The 17,118-nt window shown below is 44.2% G+C and overlaps 3 protein-coding genes across 3 annotated transcripts; 2 read left to right on the forward strand and 1 right to left on the reverse strand.

The window, feature by feature from the left end:
* Nucleotides 1–4,303: 4,303 nt before the first annotated feature.
* F5J12DRAFT_921093 (uncharacterized protein) lies at nucleotides 4,304–7,993 on the forward strand (the record flags this gene model as incomplete). Its single annotated transcript, XM_051749281.1, has 14 exons — nucleotides 4,304–4,473; nucleotides 4,527–4,606; nucleotides 4,656–4,889; nucleotides 4,939–5,342; nucleotides 5,397–5,687; nucleotides 5,739–6,063; nucleotides 6,167–6,401; nucleotides 6,453–6,516; nucleotides 6,547–6,817; nucleotides 6,868–7,275; nucleotides 7,432–7,557; nucleotides 7,597–7,713; nucleotides 7,762–7,926; nucleotides 7,958–7,993. The coding sequence occupies exons 1-14, from the start codon at nucleotides 4,452–4,454 to the stop codon at nucleotides 7,991–7,993; spliced, it is 2,778 nt and encodes a 925-aa protein (XP_051600331.1). The 5' UTR covers nucleotides 4,304–4,451.
* A 1,534-nt stretch (nucleotides 7,994–9,527) lies between these two features.
* On the forward strand, nucleotides 9,528–9,998 carry F5J12DRAFT_892611 (uncharacterized protein; the record flags this gene model as incomplete). Its single annotated transcript, XM_051747587.1, has 3 exons — nucleotides 9,528–9,694; nucleotides 9,753–9,909; nucleotides 9,963–9,998. The coding sequence occupies 3 exons, from the start codon at nucleotides 9,528–9,530 to the stop codon at nucleotides 9,996–9,998; spliced, it is 360 nt and encodes a 119-aa protein (XP_051600332.1).
* Nucleotides 9,999–12,218: 2,220 nt separating this feature from the next.
* On the reverse strand, nucleotides 12,219–17,118 carry F5J12DRAFT_782735 (uncharacterized protein; the record flags this gene model as incomplete). Its single annotated transcript, XM_051742753.1, has 29 exons — nucleotides 12,219–12,283; nucleotides 12,346–12,398; nucleotides 12,424–12,460; nucleotides 12,485–12,522; nucleotides 12,728–12,730; nucleotides 12,805–12,807; nucleotides 13,043–13,103; nucleotides 13,148–13,210; nucleotides 13,394–13,448; nucleotides 13,795–13,853; nucleotides 13,953–14,018; nucleotides 14,117–14,173; nucleotides 14,199–14,201; nucleotides 14,645–14,700; nucleotides 14,729–14,756; nucleotides 14,876–14,913; nucleotides 14,956–15,012; nucleotides 15,120–15,204; nucleotides 15,591–15,647; nucleotides 15,672–15,728; nucleotides 15,754–15,810; nucleotides 15,917–16,045; nucleotides 16,071–16,130; nucleotides 16,156–16,240; nucleotides 16,385–16,440; nucleotides 16,466–16,531; nucleotides 16,629–16,685; nucleotides 16,996–17,047; nucleotides 17,077–17,118. The coding sequence occupies 29 exons, from the start codon at nucleotides 17,116–17,118 to the stop codon at nucleotides 12,219–12,221; spliced, it is 1,545 nt and encodes a 514-aa protein (XP_051600333.1).

The following is a 17,118-nucleotide window of genomic DNA, read 5'->3' on the forward strand; positions in this document are numbered from 1 at the left end:
TAAGTAAGGGATGTAAGCAGTGGGTAATCAACTTAGAAAGCATTGGTGAGTATTGGTAAAGATAAATAAGCCAAAAAGCAAAGAATCAGTAAGCAAAGTCAAAAGATTGGTAAGTATTGGCAATAGGTGAGTCAAGCAGTCAGAAACTGAGTAGGTGCACTAGAATTGCATTAGGAGGCTGTGCATGTCACATCTCAAAGGAATCACTTCTAGGCCAAGGTGGGATGACAGAGAGGCAGCACTGATCTGATGCTGATATAGCTATAGCACATCCATAATGGGATGGTGTCATGACCATAACACTGGCATAAGCCCCTAACATCTACTCTGCCCTCTTCCAATGCATTCCTGCACTCCTCTGACCCTCTTGACACATCTCTGCACCTCTCCATGGTCCCCTGTCTGCATTCTAACCAACTCCACCCACCTTCACTCTCAGGCCAGTCACATGAAGGCCAGACCTTCACCTGTGCCTCCTCCAAGACCTTGGTCAGCTTGTCAGGATGTCAGACTTGCAACCCTGCATCCCAGATAGGGTTCTGCCCTTGTGTCAGTTTTTCTCTGTTCTTCCACTCCTTCAGTATTTACCCTCTCTCCTTCATTGTAGTAGTTCCCTTGTTTCAGTAAAGGTCCCCATCATCCCTATGCTCTATCACTTGTGTCAGAGGTACTGCTAACCTGTTATATGTTTATTGGCTTGCATTCTACACTGCCCTGCCCTTGACCTACATCATATATAAGGCCACATAGTACTCTGATGTAATCAGTGTGAATATCAACAATAAAGTCCCCACTTCTGACTCCCTCTGAGTTCCCTCTGGAGTTTCATCTCCACTCCTCTAAGTCTGCTCTACCTCTGAAATACAAGGGCTGAGCTCACACAAGGGGGCAGCACACTAGCTGAACCCAATGCCCTCTCATCTGACCTCTGACCTCTGACTCTGACCTCTACCTCTGAAACTTTCTGCTGTGCCCCTCCACTCACTGTTTGTTGAATATCTTGCCACCCAGTGGTCAGATTCACTTTGGACTTTGACCACTGTACTCTGCAGCCCAACCCACTCCTACTCTGCCCTAAGAGGAAGTCAGGGGTGTTGTGCAACCTCAACAGATGGCAGGTGTCAGGTTTCAAAGGGATCAAGCTTTGGGAGTCTGTGGTGGTGACTGGAGCATAGGGGGTCACATTTCCCCCCCCCTCCCCACAACTGTACTCTCAGTGAAGCAAATAAAAACTTCATGAATGAGATCCTGTTGGAAGAGAGGATGAAGGGGGAGTGTCTTCTGCTGTATCTTGCAACAAGAAGGCAAAATGTGTCATACTCATCATGGATGCAATCAGGGAGAGTGGAGAACAGTATGTTATACTGTAGCTGTCACAATTTTGGAAGAATGATGGATGAGACTGGTATGAAGATGTTGCAAGGAGCAGGGAGGAAGGATCTGTATGCTGCTTGGACTGGAGAGACTGAAACAACCACATAAGACCTTGCTAACCAAATGAGGCAACCAAAGAACATCCTCCTAGAGGTCATACTGACAAAGAGAATGCACTGTCCAAGCTGGATGGGCTGAGAGGGGGCAGACAAGGATGGGATGTACCAGGATGCTTCAGGATGGAAGCTAGTAGGAACTCCTGGTAAATATACATAGCCATGGTCCCTAGCAAAGGGGACAAGTGAAATGACTGATGTGGAGGCAGCCATATCAGAAGAACTAGCAACATGAGCATCTGTTGGAGGGAGCACTGTAGAAACATGTGGAGTGTGAGGATCCTTCCCAATTTTGGAAGGTATGATCACATGGCTGAGCACTATAAGCAAGTGTGGGAATGGCATCAGTATCTGCAGAAATGGGGGAGATATGTCAAAAACCAGAATGCCATACACAGGTGTTAAGAACTTTTATGGGTGCTTGGCTCACTTCCTTCTCTTTTCCTTGCCACTGACAACTCATTCATGTGCAAAGGATGACTGCCAACATTCCTGGCTGTCTTTCTATGCATTAGGGCTCTAGTCTTTCATCTCCATTCATCAGCAATATCCATGTCCATGTCACCAAACACCTTTGGTATGTGACACTGGTTGAAGTCAACTACATACATACATGTTGATGTGCTGACTATCCTTCATTTGCAGGTGGTTGAGCTGACTCTCTGCATCAGCAATGAGGTTGTGGGGGCTGAAGGTTGTTTGTAGCTCTAGGATGAACTCTTTCCATGAGTCCATCCAAAAGGGCTGGTCATTGGTCCTCAACCCCAAGCATGTCCAGCTTGAACCACTTGGGGGCAATTCCCTTCAAGTAAGACTTTGTGAAGGTTACTTTAGCACAGTCAGTTTTGAAGGCCCAGGACTGGTCTTGGAAATTAAGCTCACACTGGATAAGAAAAGCACAAGGCTCCTTGGAGTCAGTACCATCAAACATGTCTGGCTCACAGAGCTTGGTTCTGCTGGAGGATTCAGAACCAGTGCAGGCATTCTGGCTAACAGCTCAATGGCTTTGGCTAAACTGTTGAGCATTGTGATCCTGGGCTCAACATCTGGTTCAGGGTAGTCTGGCTCATCATCATCCAGATCATTGTTGTCTGGGTTATCATCACTGGGACCATCATCATTGGGGTCATTACCCCTGGGGTTGTTGTCTTCATCATCTGGCCCATCATCCTTGGGGATGGGGGTGACTGGGTGACATGGTGTAGGAGTGTTGGAAGTACAAGCTGAGAAGCTCTTGAATCAGCTAATGGACTCAGGAGAGTGCCTAGCAGTGCCCAAGGCAGCTAGAACAGCTTCTCAATGAGTTCCACTGGCTGAGGCAGATTCAGGGGTTAGTGGTAGTACAGCCACATGGAGGTTGTATATGAGTTCTAGTAGCCATTATAGTTTAGACCCACACAAGTTGGGGTCTGAAATACTGTCAAGTCTGAGATTCTGGGGTCAAGACTGGGCTGGAGACTGGTAGTATCATGAGACTGAGGGGCATCAGAGTACAGAGGGTAACAGGGGACAGAGGGTGGACTACACAGCAATGCAAGTTGGATGGCCACAGGTTGAACCCACCCCTTTTAACTGTGATTTCAAAGTCAGATAAATGTGAATCAAACGCTCTTGTAGCTACTGGATTGCCATGACTGGCATGAGCATAGTACTAGGACTTGTATTTAGCATGATAGGCGTAACTTGATAGCACAAGCTGATAGATGTCCGATGAAGAAAATCAAGTTCACCCTGGGTTTGAATCCTGGACAACCCAGGTACAGCCTCCCAGATGGAGTATCCTAATACTGATAGTGACCTACATACGTCACACTGTCTCACACAGATAGTGTGTACATCCCATCCACTGTTCAACTTGGAGATCAAACCTGCACTGTCTGGATTTCGTCCAGCAATCATCTGCACATCACCCAGGCTGCATCCAGCGAGGAGGTTGCCAAACACCCTTGTGTATATCAGTGGTGCATATGTACATCTAATCTACTTTTTGACTTGGAGATTGAACCTGCATTATCTGACATTCATCCAGTGGTCATCCAGACATCATCCACAGTATATCCTGCAAGACAGCTGACAAACATCGGTGCATACACCTATTGGGCTTTGGCACCAGGATCTGTGTACCGTAGATTGGGTAAGCATCGCTTATCATGATTACTACATCTCTGGGCCCACAACAACTTGACAGGCCCCTCCTGATCACAATATTATTGGCACCTACCTACACTTAAGTGTGTATACAATTACTGCTGATTGTCAATTACTTGTGCCTAATACATTCAGTCACAGCCATACTGCCTACCCCACAGTAACCATTGACATTCATTGTGGGACAGTAAGCAAGCTTATCTACTGTAGATCTGACTCTCAGGTCATCAGCAGTCACTTGATCTTGAGTGTTCCAGGGGAAGTATTATTGATGGTTGAACACTCATTTCCTAGTGCTGAGACAGCAGAATGTAGGTCATCACAGTGTCCCCTGTATTTTTGTGCTGAATTCTTTTCAAAGGGTGGAGGCAAGTTGGAAAAAATGGATGGACATGCTTGGCATGCTGGGACAACAAAGTCCACTCAAGAGACCATGCAAGGAGGCATGAAAAAACACAGACACATTTGAGCTCTGTTCAGTATCATTGTTCTAAGCACCAGGGAGCTTTTGATGCAGGGGGCTGTGTACCAGGTGATGGTGAAAAGTTCCCCAGTACCCATGATCAATCCATGCATGGTATTGGCCTTATTCTTGAGGAGATATCTGTCCCTAATGTGGAGGATGGCTTTGGGGAATACATTGGTGCAGACTTTGGTGAGGGGGGGGTTCAGTTTCAGGGGTCTCTTCTTGAGAAGAGCCATGCCCAAATTGCAGCAGCTCTTTCTAGCTTACTTGATGAGGATAAATTATCAGATGAAGAGGGACCAGGGGAGCAAGATGGGGAGACACTGGATAGTGAATCAGAGGTGAATATGTTTATGGGGACTGGAAATGGTATGGGTTACTACTGCTAATGTCAAATTTGTGATTTTTGACCTGAATTTTAGAAGGGGATACTGGAATGAAATCTGATGGATGGATGACTACTTCTGAGGGAAATGAGTGGTTTCCATGGCCAAACAAATTGGTATGCAGCTATTAACAGAGAGGACTGACATTCACTAATAATACTCCAGTCTTGTACAATAGATATCTTGATGCACATCCCTCGCTCTGTCTTCTCACAGCATCAACTTGATCTCTTGATGTGGCTACTACACATCAATGTCATTCAAGATGTACCATCTGTTAGAACAATGAAGACTCTTGAAGATGGCCTTCAAAAAATCTGTGGTATTGAAACTTTGCCTTTCACTGGTGCTTTTGGGCACCAATATTATATGAATTCATTTTCAGACATTATCAGGCAGGTTGGTGGTTCATTGCCACAACTGACAAATACTGATTATGATAATATAGGAGATGGCTAACCCACATATTCGACCACAACTTCACTTCTACCCAGAAAATTCAGGAGGACAGTTGAATGAGGCATACCAGGCCAGAAGGTGGTTAAAAGAAATGGATCCAACACAGCTGACTCCTATGATTCACCTTCATGGTCAAGATTTTTTCATATTTGAGCCAGCCCTTTTGTCAAATGGGCAGGTTTGCATGCCTATAAGGTGGTTTAAATGTGGAAGGCTTTTTTTTGCCAAGGCATGGTCTCTTTGTGCTGTTGTTAATGACACAGGAAGTGGTTGGATAGTTGAGGGGCACACAGAGATTGAAATCTCAGAAAGAAACTTACTGGTATCATTCAAGAATTGGAATATCAGTCAATCAACATCTGTTCTCCCTCCTGCACACAATATCTTAGGCATGTTTCTTTTACTACTACATTTGTCCTACTCAAAACAACTAGGAATTGAAAATAGTCATCAGGCTGGACTGTTGTTGGAACCATGGACACTCACAAACCCACATGAGGGAAATCATTGGTGTGTGCTTGCAAATGGAGCTTATGTCTATGGTTTTCCAATCTGGCTTTACTGTGATGATACTTTAAGGAATGTATCAAAATGTTGGAACAAGCACCATTCATTCCTGTTCACACCAGCTGGCTTGCCACATGCTGCAGTGCATCAGGAATACAATGTTCACTTCCTATGCACATCTAATGTTGCACCACCCCTTGAAATGTTGGATGGTTTTGTAAATCAGCTTGAGTAAGTTTATGTTATTTTTGGTATTCACTCTGATTTATACATATTTTCTAGGGCTGCTCAAGAGACAGGTGTATGGGCATGGGATTGTGTACACAAGGAGCAAGTGTTAATGATTCCCTCTGTCTTAGCCCTGTTGGGGGACAATCCAATGCAAAGTGAGCTTGCCTGTCATGTAGGGTTGACAGGAAAATACTTCTGTCATGTTTGCAATGTCAAAGGCCATGACACTCAAGACTTGGACACAAATGCTAATGATGAAACACTGGAGCAGAGTGATGGAGGACAGAGTGATGGTCAGAGGTCAGTCAGGAGTGCAGGGGGGGAGTCAGTTAGTGGTAGAAAGAAGGGAAAAGGGAAAGAGACAATGAGTGGTATAGTTTCTCAAATTAAGTGATTTCTGAAGGTATGGGCACATATGACTGTCTAGGCAACTACTTAAAATTTTAACCAAGATTGGTGAACCTCACCAGTGAGAGCAGTCAATAATTGAGCTCAAATCAATGTTTACAATGGCATCTACCATAGGGAATCAAACCAAAATCAAGGAGAAGATGACATCAACTGGATTGAAAGACACATATCTTGAATACTTTATCAATGGGATGGCAGCATCATGTAAGAGGCAGCATGGAAGCAGTTCAAAGCAGGAGGCACTGGATGTGTTCATCAAGGGACTTCCTGAGAATGTGTATAGCCCAGTGTGGTGCATCAAAGGTGAATGGCTTGATATGTGACACAAAGAAAAAAATCCTCACAACCCCATAGGACTTAATCCTCATGCAGACACTCCTGTGGAGGTGCTGCACACTGTTCTTTTAGGATTTGTCAAGTATTTCTAGAGAGATGTGGTGAACATCAGGGTTGGCAAGAACAAAATAAAGCATGAACTTCTTGAAGCTTGCCTGTCTTCATTTGATACAACAGGGCTAGGGATACCACCCCTGTCTGGTCACACCCTTGTCCAGTATGCTGGATCATTGGTGGGCCATGACTTTCATGCAATAGCACAGGCTGCACCATTTGTTCTCCATGGACTTGTTCCACAAGAATGCTATGAGGCTTGGGTAGCATTATCAAAAATGATCCCCCTCATTTGGAAACCAGAAATTGAAGATGTTGATGCTCACTTGGTAAGTGAATAGAACTTCCCCTTTTGTTTAAGACTTATTTCATGTACCAGACACAACTTGAAATTGCAATTCAAGAATTTCTTGCTCGCACTGCATGCTGGACACCTCACTGGTTCAACAAACCCAAATTTCATATATTGCTCCACCTTCCAGAGCATATCCATCATTTTGGTCCTGCTGCCTTGTTTGACACTGAAGGATTTGAGTCATTCAATGCAGTCATCTGTGCCAAAAGTGTTCACTCAAACCGACAATCTCCATCACATGACATTGCAAAGGCATTTGCTCATGGAAACCACATTTGTCACATTCTCAGTGGTGCTCCATTACACATCCATGCAAATCACCCCAACCTTGGAGTTCAAATAAAGAAGCTGATTGAGAAGCCACCTCTGGATGCCCTGAATGCTGGAGATGCTGGAGTTTGGTGGCCTGCAGGCACAGCCCTGCTGACACTTGTTAGTAAACCCAATATTATCACAGATTATCTGGGTATGGATAGCTCCTCTCTGTCAAAGCCAGGATCTTGTGTAAAGGACAACCTGCCCTGGCATCCATACCATGAAACCAGGACTGGCCAACAATTCCCCACAGCTCTCTCTTCCCTTTCCCAGGAAATACTCCATGACAATAATTTTCATACATGCAGGTCTATGATCTTGATGAATGGGGACAGATGCATTCCAGGCCAATGGGTTCTCATTCACCAACAGAATGGTCAGCAACCTCTGGTTGCACAGGTGAAGGAGATTATTCAAAGGTGAGGGTCAACTGCAGAGATGACATCTTCCCCAGATGCCATTTTTCTTCAGTCAGGAAAAATACAGGGGTCCACCAGACCTTATCAGATGCCATTGGTGCAGTATGATGATACCAATATACTTCTCCCCATTGAGGTAAGTTTACTACATTTATCCATTCATGATACTTAGTTCAAGTAGCAGTTACTGTGCTCAGTCAACCTTCAGCATTGTTGTGATATCCACAATTGTGCTGCAGCTCACCAGGGAACATCCAATACCTCCCCCAGTATTGTTCACAAGGGAAACCCAAATGATTTTGTGCTAAACACTGCAAAAATGCGTGATGCCAAGCACATTCTGCCCCTAGTTTGTGAACCCCTAACTCCACTCAGCACAGATCATGCAATTATGGAGGGTTGTGCTCATGAGATAGACAATAAAAAATCTACACAATACCCAAACAATATCCCCCAACCTTGGGCGAGCTCATCAGGGCATTCTATTAGGCTGATTAAATAGTAGATGCTACCATTATGCTCCAAGTCTAATAGATGTATTGTTCATATTACTGGTCATGTGTTCCTTAGTCAGCATATCACTGTGAGTTGCACTGTGATACACCTTTGTGAAACCAGTGCAGGGGCCTCATTCTTGGATGTGGTGTGCAAACCATCATGTCTTGTTATGCCTGTGTGCAGCCTTTTGATGATCCTACCAGTCCATGTTGGAAACATGTGGATGAACATGTGGACACCTATCTCGGTTCCAATGTGCATAAAAACTCACTCAGCTGCCCTCCATGGTTCCCCCAGTCTGTTGACTCACTCCACTTATTTCTACTACTGTACCCAAGACCCTCAATGTCTTTCAATTTTTCTAATATTGGGAACTCTCCATCTACTCAGTCTAGTAGTCATTCATTTCCTACTCCATCTGCCACCCCATTCACCCATACCCCATCCACCACCCCACACTTCCCCCCTGCTCAAAACAATCCCAATATTGATCCCACCCTTCTGGATGAAGATGTCATCCCAGCTTGCTTTATTGATGCCCTCGCTAATCAGTTTAGTTTTGGTGATTCCGAGCAGGACCTATGGTGTAACCTCCATGGCTTTGCAAAGGCAGGTAACTCTTTTTGACAGAATCATAATACTAATACATTGGCAGATGGGGCATGGCCTCCAGAAAGCAGATATTGCTACATGTTCATACTTACTTGCAGCCATTTTCAGCTTAATCAAGGAAAACTGGGCAATGACCAATGCACACTGCAACACACAACAACTTCTCACAGACCTGCAAATTTGACTCGAAAACACATTTACACTATCACACTGAACAGAAGGTTAGTTTATTTAGCACACAAATTCAGCCATTCATCCGTTTCTTTCTTGTAGGCTAATGTCTGTATTGTTGCTGGAGACATAATTTTTGAGGCTAGCTGGATCACATTTATGACAATCCACTTTGACGTTGAGGTTCACAACCATATATACTGATTCTAAGTCACTCTAATTCCACCAGTCAAAGGTCCAGCAATCCCAAAAAGAATTATGGTTCACAAATATCTATGGTAACCCAGCACTGAGAGAAAATCCTAATGGCATATATCAAGCAGCAATGCTCAAGCATTCATAATTCATTCTGAGAGCTGGTATGTCTCATTTTCTGTTTCCAACTCCATCTTGATTGATTCATTTGTCATAGCTGCGAGATAGTGTCATTGGAAATGGAACATGCACACTCTCTGATTTTGTGTTTGAAAGTGTGCAGCAGTACAAAATTGGTGGCCCCACTTTGGGCCTCACACCAGCATGCACCACTTGACTTGCTATACTTGTAAGTGGTACATACCAATTACAATTTTTGTATTAATTTTGTGTGTTAGCACCGTTTTGCTTATGAAAATCCTGAGCTCCTTGACTGTGAGGAAGATGTTGAGGACAATTCACCACCAATGGAAGATGACTCAGGCTCATGGCACCACTCTGCCCAAGAGCCTCAAAGGAAAAAGCGAAAGCATGGTGGCCAGTGTCCCCAGGGGAGAGGATTTCTGGTTGCAAGTGGAAAAATGGTTTGATGCACACAGAAAGCAATGGGGCAATTCATGGACCACACCCAACTGGAACAGGTGAGAATACAAGCCATCATACACACAGCAGTCATGCTAACACCTGCCTATGCTCTAGCTACATCTCAGAAACAATTGCCAAGGACAAAGATCGATACAAGGTCCATGTCATTCACAACCCATTCATGGAAGATGTGCACACAGATGACAGGTTTTTCACTGGGCCCATCACTTCAGCTGGTCTTGGGGCTGCTGAGGATCTCCTTCAAGAAATGGTTTGATGGTTTACATCTGTACTGTACCCTATTCAATCTCCTGTCATCCATAGCACAACACTCCATACATTTTAGTACCATATGATTAAAGGACGTTGTCTACATTGAGCATTACACCCACTTTCATTATACATCACCCAATGTTTGAGCATCCAACTCCACATGTGTGATCACAGCTGTTGGAGAGTGCATCCTCAATCTCCTCCCCAGCATGTACTCTGCTTGGCATGACATCCAGTTGAGAGTTGTCACTGTTTGTCAGCTTGTCGTGTGACACATGGTCCTCATACCATAATGCATTCATATGTGATCTGTAGCAGCAGCCAAATGAGTGAATAGACAACAAATTCATGCATTACAACCTGAGGCAGTGGCATAATAATCTGTGGGCCAACTATTCTTCAACCTATGGCTCAGCTACATTGAAACATATTATTTGCCGAGCTCACCCATCCAACATCACAGAGCAAACCTTGTATTCTACTTCAACCAGCAACAACCAGCAACAACCAAAATTTGGTGAGCAGAGTCCATTGTAACCACCAGACAGAATTCCCTTTTTAACTGCATTCTCAATTATAGAATACACTAATTGCGTCTGCCTATGGTTAACCAGGAGCCAACAGTTTTGCATGCTGGTGTAATTGGACTTAGTGACTGAGAGTGCAGTGCTATTCCCTTGCATGGGATGCAGTCTGAGACCAAGACAGAGACAGAGATTTCAGGGTGAGACTTAGTTGATTTCAGACTGAGGATACAGGCTAAGTAGATACAAGTTTATATACCAATGATGAAGTATAGTACAGAGACCAGTAATGCCAGTCTTGTAAGGTTTGGTAATGTGACTGAATAAGCAGGCTGTACTAGTGAACATGACAAAGACTGGGGGACCAGGACAGAGAAGAAGGCAGGATGGGGATGAGGCCAGGGTTGGCTCAACTGAGTTAGCACCTCAAATGCACACTGCTTTGCAGTGTCATCCACACTAGACCAACTAGAGGTTAGACCAGACAAGTCCAAGGTTGGGATGAGTAGGTGTGAGGCTGAGTCCAGCCAGAGTCAAGACATGGTTATGACACATCCACTCACTAGATGTTTCAACATGGACATGAATGTAATAACACTGAAGCATAGGTGCAGCAATAGAGGCAAGCTCAAAGAAGCTCAAGCCACATGAAAATCTGTGGCTGTGCATGGTTTTTGCTGTGGGCCAGCTACCAGTGGCTCAGCTTGAGCTGATAATGGCTGCAGCTTGGAGTCAATAAAAAGCCCAAGTTACAGCAACTCTAGATCACAGCATTGTCACTAGTTCATCTCTTAGGACAATGTGGCTTATTGAACTTAAAATAGAACTTAAGATAAATAAGGTTAAACAAGTAAAAATTAGACTGTTGTCAAAATGCTGATTTGAAGGCAGAGAAGTGCAGGGAATGCTAGAATGAAGGATGGTTGTGACATGTTGGCTAACTGACTTCTTGTCATTAGAGAAACTTCAGATACTGATTGAGTGGGAGCATCATCCTCAAATTCATTGTTCTTGAACATTCTGGCCTGAACAGTATTGAACCTAAAGCTTGACTGTCCACAGTCTACATGGCTACAATGAGTGATAGCAACAGTTACAATTCAATCCATGTAAATTCCATATCTTTTGCTATATTTGCAATATCCTGGATGTAAAACCCTTGTTTGGCTCCTTGCTCCTCCTACAGTTTGTTTGCTGAAACAATCACAGAATGAGTACTTTCTAAACACTGAAAATGTCCACATACAAATGCAATTCTCTGACATGACTTTAATAATAGCCTCACATAAACCATCCATATCCCCACTGTGATCATGAAAAACTACATTGGTAGTTTGAGAAATGGTAGTCTGCATGTTTAAGCTGTTATATTTCTCCACAGCCAATGACAATGCCTCCTGATGATGATATCTATCTTGCTTTAGAAAGTAAAAATACTCCACAATAAGCAAGTATCCTGGGAAAGTGATTAAGTTGGTGTAGGTGTTTTTGAATAAAATATTACCAATAGAATGCTTAGCTATGGACTGGGCAGTCAGGAACCTCCCAAAGAAACTGAAATCTTGCAGCACATCATGAATGCCAGTGTTAGGGTCCACTCCAAATGCAAGCTGGAATGATACATTTATTGATGAGACATGGGGAAAGATTGATTCAATACTTACAAGCTGAGATGGGGGAACCAGATGTATCAGAACCATGAATCAGTCACAGTAAGGGAGGACAATAAAGGGAGCACAGTTTTGCCTCCTGTGACATTGCTCACCTCCTATCAGGAAAAATATCACATCAATGCACCAAGGGTGATGGCAATCAAATGATGCAAATCACAAACATAGCACTTACAGACTACCATACATATTGGCATAAAAATCAGAAGACATCCAGGTCAACATGGCAGATTTACACACAGTCTGATTGGCAAAGTGCAACAAGAATGGAAATGGGAGTGATTAGGAAGGATCTGCAGTTCCATGGAACTGACTCACATCTGGCTAATGAAAGTAATGCTAAGTAGAGTTCCAGCTGAAAAATCAAGGTATCACTTACATGCTATCATGCCCCCAACACCAACAGGGAAACATGTTCTGGTCAGAAAAAATGGACCTTAATCTCCCATTGAATGCTCACTTGCTGTTATGTGACCAATGTGAACATTGCAAATGAGACAAGTCAGCAGAAACCAGCAAAACAATGCATGAAATTGTGCACATTCTGTTACACCACCAGTATGAAGAGTGCAAGTGAGTCCAATCAGCAGACATCCAGCTGAACATGCATCATTTCACTCACTTTCTGTCATGCCACCAATATGAAGAGCACAAGTGAGCCCAATCAGTGGACATTCAGATAAATATGCCATCACTCACATTCTGTCAAGCCACCAGATCAACATCACAAGAAAGCCAGATCAGCAAGCACCTAATGACCATGCCATTGAATGCTCACATTCTGACATGCCACCAATATAATGAGTGCCAGTCAACCCAGTCAACAGATAGCCAACTCAACATGCCATTGAATTATGTATAATTACTCACCCTCTATGATGCCACCAACATACCAAACAGTAGCAAGCCCATTCAGCAGACATTCAGCAAAACATACATGAAGTCATTCACTTTCTGACATGCCACCAGCATGCCAAAGAGCAGAGGTGAGAAAACATCTAGCAATCATTGTGTGTGTGGGTGTGTGGAAGATGTTACTCACAAACTGCCAGACCACCAGCATACAGAATGCAAGTGAGCACATTAAGCAGAAATCCAGTTGAACCTGCTATCAAATCACTCACATGCCATCATGCCACCAACATGAAGAGATCAAGTGAGCAAAGTCAGCAGAGATCCAGCTAAACATACCATCAAATCACTCACAAACCATGATGCCACCAACATGAAGAGTGCAAATGGGCCCATTCAGCATATGTCAAGTTTGACATGCCATGACATTACTCACATCCTGGCATGTGACCAATATAGAGTGAAAATGAGCCCAGTGAGCAGGGATCCAGCTGAACATGCCACATCACATACAACCTGTCATACCACCAGCATTAAAAGGACAAGTGAGCCAAGTGAGCAGACATCCAGGGGAACATGCCATCAAATCACTCACAAGCTGCTATGCCACCAGGATGAAAATTGCAGGTGAAGTCAGCAGAAATGCAGCTGAATTTGTCATAAAATTGCTCACTCCCTACAATGCCACAAGCATGGAACATGCATGTGAACTGAGTCAGCAGATATCCAGCTGGACATGTCAGGAAATCCCTCACACACTATCATGCCACCAATGTAAAGAATGCAAGTGAGCCAAGTCAGCAGAGATCCAGTTGGACATGTCATCAAATCACTCACTCCCTGTGATGCCATGAACATGTAAAGTGCAAATGCAAGCCAAATCAGCAGACATTCAACTGAATATATGGTTAAATCACTCACCCACTGTCATGCTGCCCATGTGGAAAAAGGTCAGCCCAGTCAGCAGCCATCCAACAAACCATCAAATCACTGACCTGCTGCAATGGCACCACCATGAAGAGTGCAAGTGAGTCCAGTCAGCAGGTCTCCACCTGGCCATACTGTACAATGTCTCGCAGACTATCATGCCACCAATAAAAAGAGTGTAAGTGAGGTCAATCAGGAGACAACTAGCTAAACAATCCATCAAATCACTCACACACTGCAATGCCACCATTGTGAAGAGTGCAAGTGAGGCCTTTCAGCAGACATCCAGCTGACCATGCCATCAAATCACTTACTTTCTAAAAAAAAATTCAATCAGCAGACATCCAACTAAACATACAGAGTCAAGTCACTGATCAACTGTCATGCCACAATGCAAAGGAACTCAGTTAGCAAAGGTCTGGCAAAACATAGCATCAAATCACTCACACACTGAGAAGGCATTGTGAAGATCCATGCAGGACATATCAGCAGACATCCAACTGAATGTGGAATTAAATTACACACAAGCTGTCATTCCACCAACATGAAAAGTGCAAGTGGGCCACTCAGCAGATATTGACCAGAACATACTTTGCAATCACCCACACTCTGTCCCAGCATCAATGTAAGGATTGCAGGTAAGTCCAATCAGCAAACATGCAAGTGAGCATTCCATCAAACCACTCACATGCTGTCATGCCATCAACCAAGTAAGCCAGGTCAACAGAGATCCTGTTCAACATGCCATGAAACTACTCACCACCTGTCATACCACCAGCATGAAAGATAGAAGTATGGGCATTCAGAAGAACCACCCTGGACAACAGTACATCAAATCACTTACAACCTGTCATACAACCAGGTGTAAATGACTACAGTCAGCAGAATCAAGTTGACCATATGTTCATATCAAACTCACAAGTTATCATGCCACCAATGTGAAGAGCTCAGTCAGTAGAAACCCAGCTGAACATGCCATCAAATCACTCACAATCTGTCATACAGCCAACATGACAGGTGGGAAGGAGCCTATTCAGAGGAGCAGAACTACACTGTGATCAAATCACTCACAGCCTAACATGCCACCAGTGGACAAATTGCAAAGGAACCCAATCAGCAGAGCTTGAGCTAAACATGGCATCAGATCACTTGCACCCTAACATGCCCCCAATGGAGAGATCACAAAGTAGCCCAGTCAGGAGAGCTTGAGCTGAACATGCCATCATATCACTCACACACTGACATGCCACCAATGGACAAATCGCAAAGGAGCTGAGTCAGCAGTGTGTGAGCTGAATGTACCATTGGAGCACCCACACACTGACATGCCACCAATAAATGGAATGCAAAGGAGCCAGGTCAGGAGAGGGCCAGCTAAACAAGCCATCAAATCACTCACAAGCTCTCATGCCACCAATGTGAATAGCTCAGTCAGGAGAGGCCCAGCTAAATATACCATCAAATCACTCACACCCTGATGTACCACCAATGGACAAATGTCAAAGGAGCCAATTCAGGAGAGCTGGAGTTGAACACACCATCAAACACTCACAACCTAACATGCCACCAATGGACAGATTGCAGAGTAGCACAGTCAGGAGAGTTCCAGCAAAACAAGCCATCAAATCACTCACAAGCTGTCATGCCACCAATGTGAAGAGCTCAGTCAGGAGAGACCCAGCTGAACATGCCATCAAATCACTCACACCCTGTTGTGCCACCAATGGAAAGATGGGAAATGAGCCCATTGAGGAGAGCTTGAGCTGAACATGCCATTAAACACTCACAGCCTAACATGCCACCAGTGGACAGATTGCAAAGGATCCCAGTCAGGAGGGCTTGAGCTGAACATGCCATCAAATCACTCACACCCTGACATGCCACCAAAAGACAAGTTGCAAAGGAACCCAGTCAGGAAAGCTTGAGCTGAACATGCCATTAGATCACTCACAGCCTAACATGCCACAATGGACAGATTGCAAAGGAGCCCAGTCAGAAGAGCTTGAGCCAAACATACCATCAAATAACTCACAGCCTGACATGCCACCAATGGACAGATTGCAAAGGAGCCAAGTCAGGAGAGATCCAGCTAAACATGCCATCAAATCACTCACAAGCTGGTATTCCACCAATGTGAAGAGCTCAATCAGTAGAGACCAAGCTGAACATGCCATCAAATCACTCACACCCTGATATGCCACCAATGGAGAGATGGCAAAGGAGCCCATTCAGGAGAAGACATTGAGCTGAACATGCCATTATATCACTCACACCCTAACATGCCACAAATGGATGGATTGCAAAGGAGTCCTGTCAAGAGAGATGCAGCTAAATATGCCATCAAATCACTCACAACCTGCCATGCCACCAATGAGAGAAGCTCAGTCAGTGGAGAGCCAGCTTAATATGCCATCAAATCACTCACACACTGACATGCCACCAATGGACAAATTGCAAAGAAGCCCAGTCAGGAGGATAACCATGCCATTCAATCACTCACAGCCTGACATGCCATAATGGACAAATTGCAAAGGAGCACAGTCAGAAGTGCTTGAGCTGAACATGCCATCAAATCACTCACACACTGACATGCCACCAATATGCAGATTGCAAAGGAGCTCAGTCAGGAAAACTTGGGATAAATATGCTATGAATTCGCTCACAGGCTTTTATGCAACCAACATATGGAATTCAAGGAGCCCAGTCAGAAGAGCTTGTGCTAAACAAGCCATGAAATCACTCACAGCCTGACATGCCACCAATGGACAGATTGTAAAGGAGCTCAGTCAGGAGAGCTTGAGCTGAGTCCACCATCAATTCATGTCACAAATTTATTTGGTCCATTGTCACGTGCCCCCATTGTAAGCAGCATGTAATGGACCACTTGCCATTATAATAGTCAGGTTTGGCTAGATTATAGCAAATATGTGAGATTTTATCTAAGATATAGTGCAAATGTGTAAAATATTATGTACAAATACCCATTTTTGGCAATCTTTCAATGACACATGGGTGGCATTGGCATGGCTTATAATGGAAGTGTGAACAGCCACCCTTAACATGTATTATAAGGTTCTTATCATGTGCCCAAGAAATTTGCGACACACTCACAAACTGACATGCCACCAATGGCCAGATTGCAAAGAAGGCCAGTCAGGAAAACCTAGCTGAGCATACCATCAAATCACTCACACACTGGAATGCCACCAATGGACAGATTGCAAGGGAGCCCAT

This window comes from Pisolithus orientalis (assembly GCF_024613125.1).
Source record: "Pisolithus orientalis strain OTSU chromosome Unknown F5J12scaffold_13, whole genome shotgun sequence".
Classification (NCBI taxonomy): domain Eukaryota; kingdom Fungi; phylum Basidiomycota; class Agaricomycetes; order Boletales; family Pisolithaceae; genus Pisolithus; species Pisolithus orientalis.